Source organism: Copadichromis virginalis, linkage group LG14, assembly GCF_057382275.1.
Source record: "Copadichromis virginalis isolate Kocher_CV1m ecotype Utaka linkage group LG14, C_Virginalis_male_GT1.1, whole genome shotgun sequence".
NCBI lineage: Eukaryota > Metazoa > Chordata > Actinopteri > Cichliformes > Cichlidae > Copadichromis > Copadichromis virginalis.
In genome coordinates this window covers 39,325,193-39,346,491 of record NC_140631.1, presented here as the reverse complement: position 1 = coordinate 39,346,491, position 21,299 = coordinate 39,325,193, and the positions used below count along the sequence as shown (strand labels likewise).

The 21,299-nt window shown below is 42.1% G+C and overlaps 1 protein-coding gene across 7 annotated transcripts; it reads left to right on the top strand.

The window, feature by feature from the left end:
• The first annotated feature begins 204 nt into the window (after positions 1-204).
• Positions 205-21,239, top strand: cep295 (centrosomal protein 295). Of its 7 annotated transcripts, XM_085430872.1 has the most exons (29): positions 212-540; positions 1,161-1,361; positions 2,459-2,583; positions 2,677-2,770; positions 2,882-2,998; positions 3,075-3,215; positions 3,440-3,623; positions 3,767-3,946; positions 4,145-4,381; positions 4,523-4,623; positions 5,236-5,452; positions 6,289-6,361; positions 6,461-7,472; positions 7,655-7,838; positions 9,727-9,915; positions 9,998-10,237; positions 10,329-10,426; positions 11,480-11,591; positions 12,466-12,687; positions 12,837-12,985; positions 15,768-16,230; positions 17,019-17,198; positions 17,552-18,075; positions 18,197-18,367; positions 18,446-18,506; positions 18,994-19,326; positions 20,750-20,846; positions 20,928-21,027; positions 21,120-21,239. In XM_085430872.1, the coding sequence occupies exons 1-29, from the start codon at positions 442-444 to the stop codon at positions 21,159-21,161; spliced, it is 5,946 nt and encodes a 1,981-aa protein (XP_085286998.1). In that variant the 5' UTR covers positions 212-441; the 3' UTR covers positions 21,162-21,239. The 7 variants fall into 7 exon arrangements, with proteins under 7 accessions (XP_085287005.1, XP_085287004.1, XP_085287003.1 ...); XM_085430877.1 differs by lacking the exons at positions 20,928-21,027; positions 21,120-21,239 and adding an exon at positions 20,088-20,128 and having other exon boundaries at positions 210-540; positions 20,750-20,775; XM_085430873.1 differs by lacking the exons at positions 20,750-20,846; positions 20,928-21,027; positions 21,120-21,239 and adding exons at positions 20,088-20,128; positions 20,299-20,447 and having other exon boundaries at positions 210-540.
• Positions 21,240-21,299: the final 60 nt, after the last annotated feature.

Here is a 21,299-nt window from a genome sequence, read left to right as displayed (position 1 = left end):
ACGCTTTGTGTCACTTTAGCACTATTTACGTATTTAATGCTTGTATATATATATTATTGATGTATTTTTTTTATGTATTTTATGTTTAAATGCATAAAATGTTTTTTATGCAGATATAATGACTAGGAACTAATATTTCATGTGGACGGCAAAGACACGGCGGGCAGTTTAAACTACCGGATGTGACGTTTAGGACAAAGAAAAAAACAAAAACGTCCGTTTTTTGGGTTGGCATGGATTTCGGATAATAAACAGCACTTTAAGCGTCCTGCCTGGTAATTGCTTGTATAGTAAACACTTGTTTCAAGTTTAAGTTGTCCTACGGAACCTTTATGCCGGCGAACAAAGTGAAGCGTGCAAACATTAGCCGTCGCCGCTAGCTGAACCGCAACCTGCTGTTTGCTTTTTGGGGGGAAATGTCCGCCAGTGAAGTGCTCCAAAATGAAGAGAAAAGTGTCCAGATTAAGACCGAGTCCCAACGAAGAGGCTCGGATGATACGAGAGGAGCAGGAAAGGAGGAGAAAACTGCGGATACAGCAGGTAATAAGGCGGTGTTATGGCTTTCTGCTTCACTTTAGGTCCCTGATTTCCAGCACCTGTGGGATGTTTTCCGATGAAGCGCCAGTGCTTACTTGAACCCCTGTTTCTGTCTGATAAACACTATATTAAGGCTCACATGAGTTCATAACTTCAGCCTACATTAAATTTTACTTGCATGTGTAAAAGATCTGTCTTTTTATGTGCGTACAGTCATTTTTTTGAAGTCTGATCGGTCTGTTCTGTCTCCGAAAGTTGCTTTGACACATGAATAAACAAAGGCAGACAGTTTCAGGGTATTCGCGTAGTATTTCTTTTAGCATGATGAAGCTGTAAAGTCTCGTATGTAACTAACCAGTGAAGGACCTAAAGTTCACAAAGTATTCTGCTATGAAGTTTGCTGACACATTTTTATTTATTTATTTATTTTTTCAAATAAGATTAGATTTGCTGGTATTAGTGGCCAAGATTTATCTTTTGTATTGCATCCATTTTTTTCTGTTGACAGATGACGTGATGAAGATAATTAAGTTGGTCATCACTGTAACCTACTGTCACTATGCCATGTGCATAGTTCTGCGTGATATATGCACACTGAGTGTGTGTTTTGTGTTGACACACAGGTGCGGGAGCAGCACCGGTACATTGCACAGCAGATCCGCCAAGATGTTGAGCAGAGGCGACAGTATGAGCTGCAACAACTTGAGCGGGAGCTGAGGAAGGAGTGGGAGCAACAGCAGAGGGAAAAGCTCCAGAGGCTGCAGAGGTTATACCAGGAGAGTCTCCAGCTGCTCGGCCAGGGGCACAGGAATGCAAAAGAAAACGTAAGGCTAAAATAGTTAAAATTAGAGACACTAAAACGGGGATTATGAAAGAATAAAAAGAATGTATGAAACCAAATTTTGAGCCACATCAGTGCAGTGTCCACAGGGTTTCTGTGGGTCATTAAAATGTCTGAAATTAGTTAGAAAATGTCTTAAACTTCCCGAGAAGATTCATCTGTTTAAGACAGTTAGATAAATCATGTAAAGCAAGCTTCATATAAATATATAATTATATATATTTGCTATTATTTTAATTATTTAATTTATAAAAATATTTTTAAGTTGTCATGAATACTGAAATCCACAGATCAAAGTAACAGTGACAGTCCAAAATCCAAAGAAAAATATTTTGTCATCCTTTGGGGAAAAAACCTCCACCGAATACTCTTTGCTACGTTCTAGTTGTTGTGTATCCAACTAAGACATTTTGAGTGTATCATTGCACCAGCTGCTTGACCACATACTAATTTTTCACAACCTTAGTCTTTATTATATGGAAGTAATTGCAGGAGAGAGAGAGAGAGAGACATCCTGCATTTCCAATTCTCAACTGAAATTTTACAATGTGTCTTCTCAGTTGAAAGTGGACAAAAAGTTTGGTATGTTTTATCATTTGTACGCTGAAAGGATAAGACCTGTGCATGAAACTATTTTTTTTTTAAAGACTAGAACGGAAATCAGCAGTTAGTGATGTCATCCTATCGTGTCTGCAGAATGAAGGAGAAATGTCAACTTTTAATAAAAGCTAAATTTAAACTTTGGGAAAAAAACATAGAAGCTATTGAAAGACTGATTATGTTACTAAAAGTTTAAACTTTGAATGACTTTTGTCAAATAAATTATGTCCCCGAGCTAGAGCTCCAACTTAGGTTGGGTTTTTTCACTCTGTGAGAAAACAAAATATTAATGTTCAATCTGCTTAAGGAAGAAGCAGAGTAATAGTAGTCTAGCGTGCTTCAGTCTTTTGCACTAGGACACTTTAGTAGTATTTGAATTGTTTAGAAATGGCAGAATACACTGCACCATGTTGATATTTGATTCTTGTTAACCCTTGTCCATATGATATTTATTTTTCGTGGCTAAACTTGTTGTTCAAGGAACCCGACTTGGCAGCCATAGCTCAGAGGGAGGAGGAGAATCACGTCAAAGCAGAGGAGCGTTATCGAGAAGCGCTGAAGGAGCTCAAATCACAGAGGCTTAAAGACCATGAGAAGCAAAACCAGTGAGCGTCATCACAAGAATTTTCAGATGTTTATGTGTTTAAATTTAATCAGAATGAACTGATCATTAAACCTGTGGCTTCACTGTTCTGTAGAGTTGTCAATGCCAGGAAGAAGGCATTACTGGCAGAAAAGGAAAGATCAGCAAAGGTGGCTAGCCTTCCACTGCCTCTCCCAAACCCTGTTCAGGTGATTTTCCCAAACAGTGATAATAATTTCCTGAACGTTTCCAAATCCTGAATATCAAATGAAAGTAAAGCTAAATGAAAGTCAAGGTAACCTTGTCTTCTCTCCTTGAAGCAGAACATCAGTCCCAAAAAGCCACGTTTCGTAAGGAGATCGGATGTGAGTGCTTTCGCTACCACACATTACCACATGGCCAAGAGTACAGTGGACAGAGAGGTGGACATAAACCAGGTAAAACACCCTCTGATTTTTGTTTGTATTTACCAGCGCGATTTGTCAGAGTTATCTAATCGATCTGCCTAATCAGCCAAATGCCCACGAGGAAGCTGAGCTACATGCGAAAAGACAGCAGGACTTGGAGACAGAGGAAATGAGGAGGAGAGAAGAGCAGCTGGAGAAGGCTCGTCTCAGAGGGAGGCAGGCTCTGAGGAAGGAACAGCTCATGCAGGTACAACTTGCCTGTTAACCTGGCGACTAATTAACCTAGTCACTTACATGCCAGAATAAAGAAATTCTTGTGGAGGTTGCACTTTCATTACATGTTTAAAAAATGTAGTACTTTAACATGTTTGATAGGCTTGCATTTAACTTGTTTAGCTGTAAGAAGAGATGAGAACTGTTTACTTTTTGGTCATATGAAGTGCCTGATCGGTGTTTAATGGCCTCCTTTAGGATCATGAGCGTTTGTTGGTTGAACTGGAACACATGCAGCAGACAGATCTGCTCAGGAGGAGGCAGCAGGTGTCGCAGATGCCTCCTCAGATCTTCCAGCCTCTCTATAAGAGACAGGAAATGAGAGAAGACTTCCAGAGGGAGATGGAGTTCGCCTTTGAGGACATGTACACTGGAGAGAGGAGTAAGGACTCTTCATCGTGTATTTTGTAGCAAATCCGGGTTTTCAGTATTCATACATGTTCTTAAAACCAGAGAAACAACGTTGGCCAGAAATGGGCACTGAAGTTGCTCTGAAGCCTCTTTAAACTTTGTTAATTGTTACAGGGGTTAAAGGTGACCTGGTGGTCCAGCTGGCACCTGAGCCTCTTCCAGCCCACTCCACAACCAGCCAAGATCAAGAGCTGGATGTCACAGTGGATGAAATCACAACACCTGAAACAGAAAATGCACAACATGACACAGAGCAGGAACCTGGAAGCACTGAGCAGGAAACATCAGCTGAAGGTGACCAGAAGCACCAGATTTAAAAACTCAAGTCATTCTTGTGCAGTTTATAATAAGATCAGTTGTCAGATAATAGCTTACTGAAGTGTATTGTATGAATTATGTCAAATTCTGAGAAATAAAAAACCTTCTGGCCCAGAATGTAGCATGAATGTTGAAACCTTGATGTAATTTCCTTGAGTTTTTCTTTGTTTGCAGTGGTTTCCCAGAAACCTGCTCCTCAACGGGCATTGAAGAGGCTCCTGGATCGTATCAGGAGCCAAAGGAACCAGTGGATTGACCACAGCAGTCGCAGCTCTGCTGCTGATTCCCCAACGATCATCCGAGATCAGATCCCAGAGCGTGACATGACGATCGAAACAGGCTCTCTGATCAGCGGAGGAAAAGACGAATGGACCCCCACCGAGCCCCAGGAGGCTGACCGGTCTCCACCAGGTAATCAGTGACTGTGATCAGCTGTAAGAACAATCTACATAAATATTAATAAAACTATTAATATTATTTTAACAGTTTAAAAAAGTACAAATGTTTATTACAAGGTTATAATCTTGTGGATTTTTTTCTGAACTCAACCAGCATCAGAGAAAACGCCGCTGCCATCATCAGCTTCAGATACTCAGTTTCCTGCTGCTCTGGCCAATAGAATCCAAGAGTTTGAAGAAGAGCGAAAGAAACGGGTACGTGTTCATTTTAATTTCTGTGAGACTTTTCACTTAGATGGGAGGAGTTAATATTGAGAGTAAAAAACTTAAATGTCTGTACTCTGTGTCCCGCGATGGTTGGGAGCTGGTTTTCTAGTCCTGCAGAGATGGCACGTTCACTGTCCGCTAAAATCCGAGCATGCCTGCAGGGAGCTCTGTAGTCAGATGGAGGCGGTGTACAAAGTATGCGAGACTACTGCTCTGTGCCCCCCTCTTGTTTGATTTTCTGTGCCCCCCTTCTCTATTCTGTCCCAGAATTTTGACACTGCAGCAGACCATTGTTGATCGAACAGATCTTCTCTATATTGTAAGCACTTGTTTCATTGTTGTCCCAGTACTTCATCACCAGTTCACTGACTGGTTAGAACCAGGTTTTGCTGAGAAACTCATTGTGGGCTTGTTGTGAATTCCTGCTGGTGATTTTTGGAGAGGAGGTGATAAAGATTTTACCAGGGACTAGCTTTGAATTAACAGTAACACACCTGATGCAGCTAAAATTTTATCTTCTAAACTAAAACGTAGCTCAAATCTGAGTTTGCATCTAGTAGCATCACTTTTTAAGCCTCTTTTTTTTTTTTTCCTGCCCAGGAAGCGGAGCTTGAAAGGGAGAAGCAGCAGCAGATGTTTTTGCTGCAGGAGCTGGAAGACCAGAAGGCCAAGTTGGAGCAGATGCTGCTTGAAGCTCAGCAGGAGAAAGAACGACTGAAGGCTGCCGTGACCCAGGAAGAAACCATTAACCAACCAGAAGTGCCAGTCCATGACCACGATGTCATCTCTATCACCCCTAATTTAGCCAATGAGGTAGGTCTCTAATCCAACTGTCAAACCTCCATTCAATTTTCCTGTTATCAGGTTTTTTTAATGGCTATTGAAAATTCTATTTATTGGATTAATCTTGACATGCTCATAATAGCGAAGATGCAAAATATGTCATGGATGTTATACATGCGGTTAACATCTTCTGATGCTTAACCTCCTTGGGTCTAATATTACTTTAGTCTGAGAAACATGTTCAGTTGTTATTTGTTGTTTTTTGCTTAAAGTTGACCAACGTATTATGTATAATTTGCTCTTGCCTGATTTACAGTTCAAAATAATCTTCACATTGTTGTATGTGTTTTCCCTCATGACATCCTGACTTTGAAGCAAGCTACTTTAGTTCCTCCTCATTTGAGCAATTCTTCTGATTGGCTGCCTCTCACAAACAGGTTTGATTAACATGTAGGTGGAGCTTCTGTGCTCATAGCCCAGGGGCGGGGGAACTCCAGGCCTCAAGGGCCGGTGTCCTGCAGGTTTTAGATATCACCCTGGGTCAACACACCTGAATCAAATGATTAGTTCATTACCAGTTGCCCACCCCGTCATAGCCAGAGCCTGAGAAGATTATATTAGTGATGATTTATGACAATCCAGGACAGAGAATCAAATACAGCTTAGATGGGATATTTTCCAGATAAGAAGAGAAAAATTAAGTTGAGAAAATAAATCTAACAGATTCACACACACTTGGGAGGGACTGGTCAAAAACTAGTAATGTGAACTGTGGAAATTCAAGGTTTTGTCCTCCACCATTGTCTTCTGTGAGGGGTTTTCCAGGCTGTATGAGTAATCCCTTCCTTTGTGTTTGATCTTCACAGGTAGTTCCTCCTGCAGATAAGGACGACCATAGCAAAAGGATCAGAGAATACCAGCAGCGGTTGTTAGAGCAAAACAGGTGTGATGAATAAATCTGTTTGGGCCAGTTTGTGATTCTGAGTTTACATAACTTTAATGCCTTTGATGTTGTTGTTGTTTTGTTTTTTTTAAATTTTAGAATCCACCAAAGAGTGAAAGTGGCTCGCCAGCGCCTGGAGGAATACCAACAAGCTCTACAGATTCGTTACAACATGACTGCCACTTCATTACTACCTCCTGTTGTGCCTCCAGGCCTTGCTCATCCACCTCCAAACAGTACACAGTGTGTTCGTCATCCAGGTCGTCTGCAAGCTGCGCCGGCTCCTCTCCATGCTCCTCTCCACGCTCCCTGGGGCCCTTTGCAGGCTCATCTCCATCCCCCGCTGAATACTTCCCATGCTCCTCTCCACCCCCCTCTGCAGACTCCCCAGGCTCCTCCCCAGGCTCCTCCCCAGGCTCCTCCCCAGGCTCCTCTCCAGGCTCCTCCCCAGGCTCCTCTCCAGGCTCCTCCCCAGGCTCCTCTCCAGGCTCATGCAGTGCCTGTGTATAATCATGAATTGCCACAAACCTCTGAGGATGTTTCCACAGAAGAATCTGACACATTAACGTCCCCTCCGAGCCTATCTGGTTTTAGTCTGGCTTCCAAACCGCTGCCAGATGATGTTGAATCTGACTCAGACAGTCTGAGATACCAGAGACTAAATGACACGTCTTGGCTGACTGACAGCATAATGGAGAAAGTAACAGAGCACCTTCCAGAGAGAATGAGACCGCTGTCAGTCACCAAAGAGAAGCTGCCTTGTAAACGATTCACAGAACATCACTCTAGCAGCATCCCAGTGCAGCCATCCTCTGAACCCTTCAAAGTCATGAAATCGACCATCGCAGAGGTTACAGCTCCACTTTCAGGTTATGCTCTGGCTGAGGCAGAGGCCTCTCGGAGCACTGGATCCCTGAGCGTTGGAGAGGACAACATGGAGAGACAAAGACAAGAGTTGCAGGAGGCCCAGAGGCGAGTACTAGAGCAGAGGGAGGCACTGATGCTGCAGCAAAGGCAACAGGAAGAGGAGAGGCGGAGACAGGACTTGGAGATGGTGCAGATGAGGAGACAAAAGGAGACATTGCAGGCTCTGATTAATACCGATGCACAAGTAAGTGAGAGGACTGTTAAAGCAGTTATTTTGCAGTAAAAAAAAATCATAGTTTTAAGAAAGGATTGCGTAGAAACAAAGACTGAAAAGCAGAGTGCCAAAAAACACCATCAGCTTAAATGTTTAAGAGTGAAAGAACATGTGAGAAATGAACCATCCTGATGACTTTTTCTCACCTACAGCCAGTTTCTCGGCCTGATGGTGAAACTGCGGTTTCGGAGAACATTAATCAGAATCGCCTCCAGTTACTTGCATCCCTGCTCAAGGCCATAGAGGAGTCTAATGGAGGAACTTTATCACACCTAGAGGACCCTCAAGATCGCGACAGCTCCTCTGAACAACATCCATCCAACAGCAGTCAAACAGGTAGCTGACATGTTGAGAATGGAGATATTTTTGTCAAAATGATTTCTGGGACAAATGCACATGACTGAATGAAGTAAACAATAATAACGATCGTTCTTAAGTTAACAAGCACTATTACAAACCACTGATCTTTATTCCTTAAAGGGTTCGTACGGGTGCTTGAACTCCTTGAAAATACTTGAATTTTAATGTTGTCTTTTTCAAGGTTTGAAAAGTGCTTGAATTTCAGATGTGGTGCTTAAAAGTGCTTGAAAGTGTAACTGTATTTCATTCACAACAAATAACTATCTGATTGAATAGTTTTCTTATCAGATAGAGAAATAAAATGAGTCGCAAAATGTAAAAGCAAAATTTCCCCGCCTGGCTGCCTTGCGTCTGTTTCGACGTGTGACCCCGCCCCTCCCTCTAACAGTCGGGGATGAGTGCGCTAACATACCTGTAGGTTGCTGTTGTAATGAGTGTTTGATGGAAAACGACAATGGCGGAGTTGGCACTCTCCAGTCGCATGATAGGTGAATCCTAGTAAATAATTTTCCAGTACGTGTACGTTACACATGCAATTTTTAAAAATTATTATTATTATTATTTTGCTAGCTATCAAACTCGCTGGAGAAATGATTGAAATGCACTGAGAGTGATGCAGTGTGGCAGCGCTATTATGGTATATGCTGTGAACTTGGCTAACATTACTTGGCAGTAATGTGAGTTAATTTACTCAAGTGAAAGCTTGTGAGTGAAAAAAGAAAAAAACACTCCTTCCCTATTGGTGGAAAAATGTACCATGTCGACCAATCAAAAAATGATATGGCAACATGTGGCATTTGATCGTTTGGGAAGAGGGGGAAGTTTTAGGAGTGACCGGCGAGAGAGAGAGAGTTTTGATACGTGAGAGATTTGTGACGTTTACCGTGTTTGGAGTCTCAAGTTAGTGTGTTGTCTTGTGTAGTTAGTGTGTGGTTGTTGTTTTGTGTGTTAGTTCTACTAGTTAATGTCACAGTTGCTGCAAAAAAAACACTAAAGGCAGATTGCAGTGTAAACGCTGAGTGACACACCTGCTGTCAGACCTGCAGGTTTATCCCTGTGCTGTTCTCATCTGTGTTATAGTGGACACAAACTATTTTTTGGAGTTGCATAAATAATTTGTGTGCCGCCTTATTTGACGCAGAGCACCTGATTGTTCTGTAAATAGTTTGAAATGGTTATATGAAAAACGCCTGAGCCTTGGCTGCATTTTTAGGTAAATAGTACCATATAACTTTGTTTGCAAAACTTGTGCATATTTTTTAAGAATGTACAGTTTCTATTTGCATTTCAAGTTATGAAAATTATTCCTTAAACATGCTTGTGGTTTTTACAGTCAAAAATATCACTTTCTACTCATATTTTAAATTTGTGTCTGGTGCTCAAAGAACATTTTGGGCACGAGAACGTTTTCCCAAAAGCGTTTTCCAGCTTTTCTGCAAAAGTAAAAGTGGAATCTTGTCTTGTCTATCTTCGTTAGAGTCCAGGACGGGACACTATATCTTCATCTTTAAATTCAGGCTTTGTGTTTTTTGAATGTTGTCATTGTTGTTTCTCAACTTTAAAACTGTCCTAATAAACCTGGGCTTCAATAAAAACAAGTACCTAGCCATGCAGTCTACTGTAATGGGATTACAGCAAGTCAGTTTGTGAAAATTCCTCTCCTAGATATTCCACAATCAATTGTAAGTGCTTTTATTGCAAAGTGGTAGTGTTTAGGGATAACATGAACTCAAGTGTGAGCATGTAAAGTTGCAGAGCGATGTCACAAATAAAATGTAGAGTAATGCATTGTTTTTAAAAATGAAACAGTACACATTTTTTTTTGTCCATATTTCTGACTGGTTGTTTCTCTTGTGCTTTAAAGTTCAGAGTGATGCTGCTGCCGGACCTGGCCTGACATCAGTCCTCCACTCAGGACACCTCCACCCTCCACGAGCAGCAAAGCCCCCTGTGACACGCCTCAGGCTGGGCTTCTTGGAGATGATGACTGAACAGCACGAGCTCAGTGCTATTCAAGAGGTGGAGACTCCGGTCGATGCCAGCCAACTCGCAGGTCTGCTCAGCTGCAGTAAGACGTGAATATCGGGCAGTTTCATCTCCTGCATGTATAACACCGACTTATTTATTTGTTTTAGCTGTAGGCCCAGACAATGGTGTGACAGTTCCTTCACACATTGAACGCTGGGATCAGCAGGAGGAGTACGACTCCTCTATGGCTTCTGACAGGACTCTGCAGACAACCTCGGAGTTCAGCAGTGGACAGAAGATCTCTGAAAGATTATCCAGCTCAGGGACAAGTTCAGGGAGATCCAGCCTCTGGAGAGAGAGACTGCTACTGACAGAGGCAGGAGCATCTCCAGAATCCTCCATCTCTGGTGGGTAGAGAAGATTTAACATAGGGAAAAAATGGTACCACTGAATTCAGGGAAATTAAAGATTTCTTGACGTGGAAACACTGTTTTCTAGATTCAGTCCCAAGAAAAAAGTCCCCCCTTTCCTCAGACTCTGGGAGAGGAGCAGATTTCTCTGGTCCTGCAGTGACGAGCTACAGATCCCCCACAGAGGTAACCAGTCCAGTGACAATTTTCCCAGTGTTCATATAGTGTTTATCACTGCTCTTTCCTCCCCTGGAAAGCTCATGTAGCCAATAGTGGGTTAGAAAGCTACAAGGGAAGGAGCAGTTTTAATATGCAGGAAGTAAATGTCAGTGCATATTAATACTGTTATGTATATTTTAATACCCTCTGAGGTTCACATGATGATGTGGATCAATGATGAAAAATAGCCAAATCTGAGTGCTTGGGCAGCATCTGCCTCAGCCTGTGATTATGTTTGAGAAGCTGCGTGTGTGTGTGTGCGTGCGTGTGTGTGTGTGTGTGTGTGTGTGCGTGTGTGTGTGCGTGTGTGTGTGTGTGTGTGTGTGTGTGCGTGTGTGTGTGTGTGTTCGTCTGCCTGTGATGAGTGAATGGTTTGTGTTTGTCTTTCTTCTTTCCTTCCTTCCACTGAGCGATGATGTAAACATAATAAACCTGAATTGTATTAAATTAAAATACATTTCATGATGGTTTCTACACTTGAACTGAGCTCAGTGAGTCTGCGTAACACCAGGTCTATGTATGAGTCGGTACATGTTATAACCCAAACACAAATTTAAGTTGTCTCTCTACAAATGGAAAGAGGTCTTCACTGTCCATTTGTATGAGTGTTATCCTGTATATAAAAGATAAAAAGATTCTGAACTTGAAACATGAAGTACCTCAGTGTCTTTCTGTAATGGCCAGTAGGGGGAGACTCCTCTGGTAGTAAACAGATGGACAAAAGACGGACATCCCCACAGTAACATTTCCCCCTAACTTTGTATTTTGGAGCTTCAGTGTTAGTGTTTAGGTGGGGTTTCCTGTTAAAGTAAGTGATTCTTCAGGGGTTTGGTCTTTTGTTGAGTACATCACTGCTGGTCAGGATGCTCATATATACAAATGCATTAAATATTCAAAACATAAGTTTGTGTGTGCTTTCATTTCAAAATGCCTCAATATGTTCAACTGTATGAATGTGTGTCCAGAGTGTGTTTATCTCTATAACAAGATAAGATGCCATGACAGTTTATTTTGTGTCAGTCTCCAAACAGGCCTCCTGGGTCTGACAGCTTCTCTTCTACTACCATCTCCACCGGAAGCTACATAACTACTGACCCAGAGCAGAATGTAAACACCGGTGAGGAACAGCCAGGTGTGTAGGTGACATGTCTGTGCAGCTTTAAATCAGATGATCCAGCAGATACTGGGGTAGTTCTTCATGATTAAACGGATAATATGGTTAAACTGTAAGGATTATAAGGGAGCATGTTGTTTATATGTTACAGCTGTGTGCTGCTGTGCATTTGCATGGACTTATGCCTTAAACTTTAAAGTGAACCTGTTCTGCTCATTCCCACTTCCAGATGACTATTCTTGGATTTTAAAGTAACTTTGCATGATTCTGGGTCTTTGTGCAGCTCATAATTTCATTTTCTGTCTGAAAGAAGCCGTTTAAACTTCTCCTTCTTTAAAATGGCCTAATAAGACGACTTTGTTACAACTGACCATCACAGTCTCACAGCAGTTCTTGTTATAGCTGCAGCTTTGATTCATGTCCACGTACCCAAATGATTATTTTTCACATTTTATTATTATTAAAATATTAATAATATTTTTAAGGGCTGGAGAAGTCTGTGATTGTAGTGTGGAGGACTTTGCCATGGTCTGAATCATTTCATTTTTTTGGCTGCTCACATCAGAAGCCACAGCATGAGTCTCTGATGGGGCAGGTTTACACATCTAAACTGGGGCATTTTGGTGCTTTAGTGAAAGAAAAGCAGGGGGAAACGGGGAAGCAGGGACAGAGTAAGGTTATTGACACACAAGAAATGTTCATTTTAATTTTTATTATTAATCATGAGATTAATAAAAGGTTTTGGCAGAAAACTTACTTGGGTAGGTTTAGGAATTTCAAAAGTACTTGGTTTAGATTCATTTCACTGTATTTTTATTTCTTATTTTGCATTGTGTTTCTGACTTTGCTATACTTCTAATGTGCTGACCTGGTTCTTCTTCTTCTTCTTTAGATAAATCTGTCCTCCATAAACGCACTGATCAACAAGAAGGTGGAGCAGATTTACAACACGTCTCCTGTCTGTCTGGTGAGAGCTTCTGTGTTAAGGAAAACTCAGCGACAGGCCCTCCTGGTCTGTCTGTGGACTCGATGTTCAGTGACAGCAGTATCCAACAAATTATAGACAAATATACACGGGAACTTGACCTCTCCCTCAGCTCTGCTGGGAAAACAGGTACAAAATGGACATGTTTATTTGAAGGCGATGCTCTGTCTTCACCTTGATAGTTTAGGTAGGAGTGTTAAGACATGGTGTGATAAGATGCTGAGATGTGACAAAGGCTGTCTGATAGCACAGTGTTTTATTCCTTTGTTGATCTTTAGACAGTGAAGGCTCACATGTGGAAGAACACAGCGCTTCGGTCTCTCAGCAGTCTTTGTTTCGAGTCTTGGAGAGAAGAGGGGAGGATGAAAGCTCTGCACGACGCCAGTCTCTTCTCTCAGACGCAGCAGGAACGGAGACGAGAGGCCTGGTCAGTGATTCAGTTTTAAGCTGTTATACTAGAGTCCTTTGAAGCTCTTTGTAACAACTGTTATCGATATTTGAATACCCTGAGTGATGATGTAAACATAATGAACCTGAAGTGAACTAAGTTAAAGTACATTTCATGATGGCTTCTACACTTGAACTGAGCTCAGTGAGTCTGTGGGCATGCACATGTTGCAACCCAAACACAAATTATGAGTATTAAGCTGTATATAAAAGATAAACATAGACTCTGCACTTGAAACGGGAAGTACCTCAAAACCAGCTAAATGTCTTGCTTGTAATGGCCCGTTGGGCTCAGACTCCTCTGGTAGTAAACAGACTGGACAAAGGACGGACATATCCAGTAACATCACCCACTAGCTTTGTAGTTTGGAGCTTCAGTGTTACTTGTAGCAGCAGACTATATCAATCAGATTTTAGAGTTGAATTAGTAGAGTTTTAACTTGTACTTGTAGATGAAGCTACAAACTGTGTTAACTGACAATGGTTTTCTGAAGTATTCCTGAGGCCATGTGGTAATATCCTTTACAGAATGATGTTGGTTTTTAATGCAGTGCTGCCCGAGGGATCAAAGGTCACGGGCATTCAGTGTTGGTATTTGGCCTTATGTGCAGAGTTTTCTCCAGGTTTTCTGTATCTTTGATGATATTGTAGACAGTAGATGATGAAACCCCCAGATTCCTTGCAATTGTACATTGAGAAACATTGTTCTTAAACTGCTGGACTATTTGCCCATGCATTTGTTCACAAAGCGGTGAACCTCGCCCCATCCTTGCTTGTGAGCGACAGAACCTTTTGGGTATGCTCTTTTTTTGTACCCAATCATGACAAACACCCGTTTCCAATTAACCTCTTCAAAACAAGTGTTTTTTGAACATTCCTCAACTTTCCCAGTCTTTTGCTGCCCCTGTCCTAGCTTCTTTGAACGTGTTGCAGGCATCAAATTCAAAATGAGTGAAGATTTGCAAAACAACAATAACGTTTATCAGTTTGAACATCAGGGGCCCGTTCTTCGTACGTCGCTTACTACATCCAAGATCAAATGACACATCCAAGATCAAATCATCGCGCTAACCGTGAGCTCGCTAATCCGGTTCCCCGAACACACCTGCTGTTGACGATTACTACAGCTGGACGCAGTAATGTGACATCACTGGGTGTCGTAAAAGGGGCTAAGCATCGATAGTAGAAACATTGATCGGCAACCCTCTGATTGGTCGGCGAAAATGTCGAAGGAGCGCGCTCGGCTCGGTATTTTTCGGCAGCAGAGCAAGAACTCCTGAGTGAGGGATTTCAGGAGTTTCAGAGTTTAATCAGAACGCAAGGGAACACTGCAAAGGCTGCAAAAGCAAGGAGAGAGGGCTGGCAGAAAGTTGCTGACAAATTAAACTCGTAAGTAATTTAATAATAATAATAATATATTGGATTTATATAGCGCTTTTCAAGGCACCCAAAGCGCTTTACAATGCCACTATTCATTCACTCTCACATTCACACACTGGTGGAGGCAGCTACGGTTGTAGCCACAGCTGCCCTGGGGCAGACTGACAGAAGCGAGGCTGCCATATCGCGCCATCGGCCCCTCTGGCCAACACCAGTAGGCGGTAGGGTAGATTTATCATATCACACTATATTATCCAATATTATATTACATTATATTATATTGTTATATTATATCCCCTTTCACATTAGAGCCACAACAGGACCCACTAGAACATGGGAACAAGTAAAAGTGAAATATAAGAATATTCTACAGAATGGTAATATTTATCACTTATATTGCTTTTAGTCTCTTGGAAAGAGACCCTGAAATAATCTGTTTGTTTGTTTATAACAGCAACCAAGAAAAGGGCAGAGCAAAAAAAGACAGGTGGTGGTCCTGCACCCCCTCGTCAACAAGTTGGTTAAGTGAATAATACCCTCACGGGAATATCGATATCTCTCAATGAGCACACTGTCGCGCTGAGCTAAAGGATCCTGTCTATCCCGCAATATACGCTGAATTCTGAGGACTCTCCTTATCAATCTTGCACCTTCCGCAATGGGTTGCTCGCGTAAACGGACAGGACATGGCTGCGACAGGCTTCCCAAATCCACCTTCGCTTTTATAGCCGTGGTCTCTCATCTTGATTACACGAAGTAATTTACAATTACTACTCTGAAATATGAATTACATCTGTAATAATCACATACATGTAATAGAATGTTAATAGTACATTTCCCTTTTTTAGGCAATGACCTGTATGTATCTGTGTGACATCAATAAAAGGATCAAGTGCTGCATTATCTTCAGTTACATTGATGTTATTTATTTATCGCTGTTGCTTTCGTATAAATGAAGCGGACATACCTGCGTGGCCGCGATCTAATCCTGTTTACATAAAGTAAACCTGCTCCCGAGCAGGTTTACGCTTACGGCTCTGTTGCTATGACAGCAAGTCCCGGATGAGCTTCGGGGAACCGAACGATCCAGGATCACGCGAAATCGTCAACAATCTAATCCAGCTAACCTACTTAGCGAGGTACGAAGAACGGGCCCCTGATGTCTTGTCTTCGTAGTGTATTCAACTAAATATAGGTTGAAAAAGTACACAACATCCCAACTTGATTGGAATTGGAGTTGTACATCTACAATGACAATATAGGGCTATTCTGTTCTATTATGTTCTAGCCAGTCTCTAAATTGCAAAAAAAAGTGGAAAGTAGATTTAGAAGAATTTGACGACTTCTTTTTTTTTCTTTTTTTCCCCCTGTTATCGTTGCAGGAAGTGCACAATCAAGTGGATCCCAAAGTGGGCGAGTTCTCTGCTGGAGCCTCATTACTGGTTGACGATCATGAGCAGGATTCTTTCCGGCCTCTGATTGGTCAGCTGGCAGACCGGTCATCCTGCCTCGTTACCGAGCAGAGGGATTCGGCCCTGGAGCAGCTTGTTGGTCATCCGTCAGCTCACTCATCAATGCTTGGTCACCCTCCGGGCCAGCTGTTCTCCCCAAGTGTGGGTCAAGATGGATGGGATTCCACACTGAGTCGGATGATTGGTCGGCTCTCCCATCAGTCCAGCTCTCACTGGTTGAGCGGCGGGCGAGACCTTTATGCAGGTCATATGATGGGTCGGATGGAGACGCAGCAGTCGACCTCATGGTTAGATGAAGCTCCCGATGAGAGCCAGATGAGACCCCTGGTAGGAGAGCTGGACGAGTCTGCAGAACAGCACAGTGGAAGCTCAGGTAAAATGATCATTTGACTGAATTTATCAATTAATGGCTGAATATCAGGGAAAGTGAGTGAAACCTAATATCACATTCTTAGCTACAGTGCAGTGAAAATAACTAAATATATCAGTAATTTTATAGCAGGATATGTAGAGCTCATATAATATGCTGTATATAAAAGATGGACCTAGTTTCTAGATCTAATGGTGTATTTTTGCAAAACATAAATCAAGGTTTTCCCCTTGTGTGACTGCAGTCATTGCCCCTAATAGCCAACTGGACGAGAACTAGTACAATCAATACCTGGCATCAGGTTACAATGATTTATTTTCAGAACCTGAAAATTATGGCATGAAAGTAAGTTTTTAAAAAAACACTACGTAGAAATGTGATTTTTAATAATCTTTTTCAGGGAAAATGACCAAATATTAGTTTGCTGAACAACTTTAGCTTGAATTCTTCCAATTGTGAGTTTTTGTCTCATTTACAAGTTTCCACTTCAGTTGAAGTTAAACACGAGCATTTTGTAAATAATGGCCCCCATTAAAGTCAGAAACAACAGTAATGCAGAGTATGCTTTTGGATGATCACTGCCACATCTTGGTATCTGTGAGCTCCACCCCTCACCCAGTTTCAGAACACAGAGATGGTGATTTGTAGAAAAACAGCCAACTTGAGGCTTAAAAAACAGGACCATTAAATTATGGGACTTAATTCATCTTCTATAAACAGTCTCATACAAACCAGCTGTCTTCATAAGCATGTCCACCATGAAGTTTGACGTGTCATTCATTTGTTTGCAGGTAAAAGAAATCGTGTGACTCTTGGTGTCTCAGCTGACATCCGGGTCCCATCATATCCAGCGCTGCCTCCCGAGGCCTCATCACACAGTGCCTCTGTCCCAGCTATGAGCCCACATCCACAGGATCCGACAACGCAGAATCAAACCAGTTCAACAGACATGGACTCAGGCAGAGCTGAAGGTGTGGTGCAAAATATTCACGTAAGACTTTACTGGGGTCAGTCATCTGTGGTGACACTTTACAGTAGCAATCAAGATAATCCATTTATTAACTGGTTATTAGAAAGTTGAAAATTATGTTAAAAGTGCATAAGCAAGGAGGTGAGGTGGCAGCTCCCTTCTTATGCTTGTGCTTTTTCCTAAACCTGGCCGAAGTCAGGTTTAGGAAAAAGGCCTGGTCTGGGTTTGCTTAAGGGTGCCCAGCGAAATAAATCATCACTCCAATGAACAGGTGTTAGTATGTGAGGAGTTAAAGTGAGACTCCATGAGATAAGGTGCTACTCCTAATGAAAGATTGTTTTTCACCATTTTTAGAGTTTGCAGGTTCAGATTCATTCCACCCCCTTTTGGCAGAGGTCACCCAAAACGAAACAGCAGACCTCTCCATCACCTTTCACCAGCCTGAGCACAGCGTGCACAATTTTCCTGACGTGCATCCAGCCACCAGGGAATGCAGTGTTACCACACCTGTAGAGGTCATTTCGCACTCTGATCTTTCTTCTGTGGAGTCCGAGCCATCACCAGAGCGTCTTCGAACGGAGGAGCCAAACCGCAGCCCCGCAGTTTCCTCCACCTTACATGAATCCTTCTCCCAGCTCATTACCACCCAATGCCATCCCCAGGAGTCTGTTCTGATAGTATCTCCCACCGTGAGGGCAGATGTTGAGCAAACTGCTGAGATTCTGTCAAATTTATCCATGTGTGATGAGACACCTGCTTTGGGTGTGTCACGGGTAGAGGAAAGGCTTGGAGGCGCGGATTCAATCAGTGCCGAAGAGATCAAGTGTGGTCACGGTCCAAATCTGAGGAATGTTTCTCCTGTCTCTGATAAGATACTGGTATGAATCTGTGATTTGTTACTTTGGTCAACTTTGAAAAAGCACAGTTATTTTAGTAAAAACTGTTATTTCTGGCGTTTTAAGTTAGCTTTACCTATTTTTATAACTCGTTGTTTATTAGGAAGCAGCCAAAGAGAAGGGGATCCTGGAGCAGTCTGAGATCACACTGGTGAGCCTGACAGACTCTACACTGCAGGACCAGGAGTCCACCAGCTCAGAGGAAGAGGGAGCTTGGGTAATCAAGAATCCAGATGGAAGGGGTGAGGAAGGGCAGAAAGGCCAAGAGATGGAGGTGACTGTTCAGAAGTGACGTGACTGAGTTTTCATTCAGGTTACTTTCTCATCTCTAAACATTAACATTTACTTGTAGGGTGCAGAATCTACGTTGATACCTGAGGAGACTCCAGAGTACGACAGCCAAACACATCCAGGTAAAGCAAGTGGAATATATCTGCCTGAAATATAACAGAGTCAAACTGGTGAATTGTGGGAAAACCATAGGCCTGAACAACGAAGCAGGACTCTGAGCTCAGGGAGGTAACTTCAGGTTAAACTCTGAGTTTTAAATGTAAAGTCGTTCATGTCTTACTAGGGTACATCGCCATGGTAACTTATGCTGCAGGATAAGTGCTCCAGATCAGGTTATAATTGATATTACAGATCACGGACTACTGATCAAATATGTCACAGGATGATTCCTTCTGGAGGATCCCTCAGACCTCATTGTGCTGGTATTAAGGGGCTCTAAGATGGTCTACAGTTTTTGTTAATCATCAAAAAGCAATATACCGTAGTACTTTGAATCGCTTTGTAGTACAGACGTCAAGGGACTGATATACATATTTTCTCTCCTAACATTACATCATTTTTAAGCCAAAACTTTATAAACCTGACCGTTACTTCCTTCCCTCTTTCCAGTGACAGTCCTAGAGTTTCAGTGGGGTCCGTGCAGAGACCAGCCAGATGTCAACCAGCAGAAACTTGCAGCTCTGCTCCAGAGATCCAACCACAGGGTGAAGGAAATCAAGGCCAAAGTTGCTCTTGCTAAAACTCAACGTGAGCTCCAAGTGCTACCAGAAGGAAGTGAGCAAGCTAAAGCGAACACATGTCAACCAGTGACCTGTAACACAAAAACTAAACCAGAACCTCTACACAAGGCCAGTACAAAGTCAAAGGGAGAACAGGCCCCACAACAGATGGAGGAATCTGGTTTCATCAAGCAGCAGAAACCCCCCCAGCTTCTTCCACCAGGTACCACCAGAATAAAAATGAGAATTACTTCATCCTGCATTAGGGAAATTATTTTATTACAGTGGTTGCATGAAATCTGCCAGATGCTTCTGCCTGAGAGATAATTATATTATAGAGAGTGAGGGTATGTCATGTGAGATATTTCCTGTCCTTATGACAGTGGAGCTGAATCAGTCTGTTAGAGAAGGTGCTCCACTGCCTGTCCAGGAAGCCATGCAGGAGGTCTGGATCATCCACAAATGATAATAGTTCCAGATGTTTTTACTGGCTCATTTTAATCATTTCATACACTGCTGGATAGCTTAATCTTCAATGGTATGTCTTTTTATTATAGATGAGGCGCCTGGTTTGAGGCAGCACGCAGGTTTATACCAGCTTATGTAGTGCATATTAAAGAAGCCTCTATGTTTGAAAAATTTAATGTGGAAATGTGTTAAACCTGCATTCTTTAGAACCAAATAGCTTTGTCATTGCAAATAGAGCAATAATAAATAAAAAATACAACAAGTAAGCTATAAATGGCAGCATGAGTCAATTATCAGTGCAGACATTTATTGGTGCATGTAAGTGACACAGATGGTGTTTGGAAAGGACCGGTCTCTGAGCCTTGAGGTGTGGGTTTTGGTTGATCTCTATCCTCTGCTAGAGTGCAACAGTTCAGATGGTGAGAGCACTCCCTGATGTTTTGTGCTTGTTTGAGTATCCGCCAGGTAGGGCCATTTATATTTTTTGTTTTCTGCTGTTCTCACCACTCCTCACAGTGCCTGTTTGTCTGCTACAGAACAGCCTGCATACCACACTGGTAAGCGGTGCATTACAACAGACTCAACTGTCGCACTGTAGAAAGAAATGAGCAGTTGTTCCTCCCAAATGTCCTCTGATGTGCCCACTTTATTATGGCAGGTTCTCTGGAAGGACTTTACTCTCCATCAGTGGGTCTGAGTCTGTTTTGCTTTCCCCCCATAGTCTTAGTGGTGCAAACTGAACACTGTGCTGATTGTCGCTCTACCTGTCTCCATATACGGACTCCTCTTCACTTGAGATTAGCCCAGAAACATCTGTGTCATCAACATAATGATGTTGGATAAATGAACAGGTCTGCAATCAGAGGTGTACAGTAGGTAAGGAAGGGACTCTGCAGATAACCCTGAGGAGCTCCAGTGTTCAGTGAAATGGATGAGAATGTGTGTGGGCCAAGTTTCAAGGTCTGAGTCCTTTATCTGGTGCAGAGAAAGCCCAGTGGATGAGTTTGCTGACTAAATGACTGGGATGATGGTAATTGATGGAAACAGTCACTAGCTAGAATTGGCTAATGTCCCCTAAATAATTTTTTTAATTTATTTTTTACTCACTTCACTGCTTGTATCGAGTCTGATTATGTTGTGATGGTGTGTAACGATGACATTTTGCTATTTTCTCTCAGTGAGTGATTCCGAACAGAAGAAGCTGGATGACATGAAGATCTGCACGCTGGAGCAAAGGCGACGTAATCTTTCCAAGATGCACCAGAGAACTCAAAGGTAGTCAAATAATATTTGGAGTTATTCAGGTAGTTTAAACAGAAGTGTAATTTACCAGATCAAAATAATTTTGTTCCGCAGGCTGTATGAGCAGCTGGAGGAGGTGAAGCATCGGAAAGCCTCGAAGAGTCGACAGGAAGATTATGCAAAAAACAGACTGAAAGCTAAGGAGTTCCACAAGGTGAAGCGCTTTAATCATACATAGGCTTCTTGGAGCTGCAGGAACTTCCTGAATTTAAGTTAAAAGAATGTTTTTCTCCCATCTCTTCACAGAAAACCTTACAGAAGCTTCGTGCCAAGCAGACCCAACAGTGATCGACTTTGATTGTGTCATAGTTTACTTTGAAAATTTTATTTATAGTTTTATCAATAAAGCATTTTAAGTTATTTGCACTCAAACTGAATCAGAAAATTTATCAGATAAAATTATGCAAAGTAAAAATATTTTGGCAA

Excerpts from the sequence above, each read along its gene's own strand:
- cep295 (XM_085430872.1), top strand. The coding sequence starts at position 442 with ATGAAGAGAAAAGTGTCCAGATTAAGACCGAGTCCCAACGAAGAGGCT. Across the intron at positions 10,238-10,328 it reads TCCAGAATCCTCCATCTCTG|ATTCAGTCCCAAGAAAAAAG; the intron begins GTGGGTAGAGAA and ends ACTGTTTTCTAG. Across the intron at positions 18,076-18,196 it reads CTGTCTCTGATAAGATACTG|GAAGCAGCCAAAGAGAAGGG; the intron begins GTATGAATCTGT and ends GTTGTTTATTAG.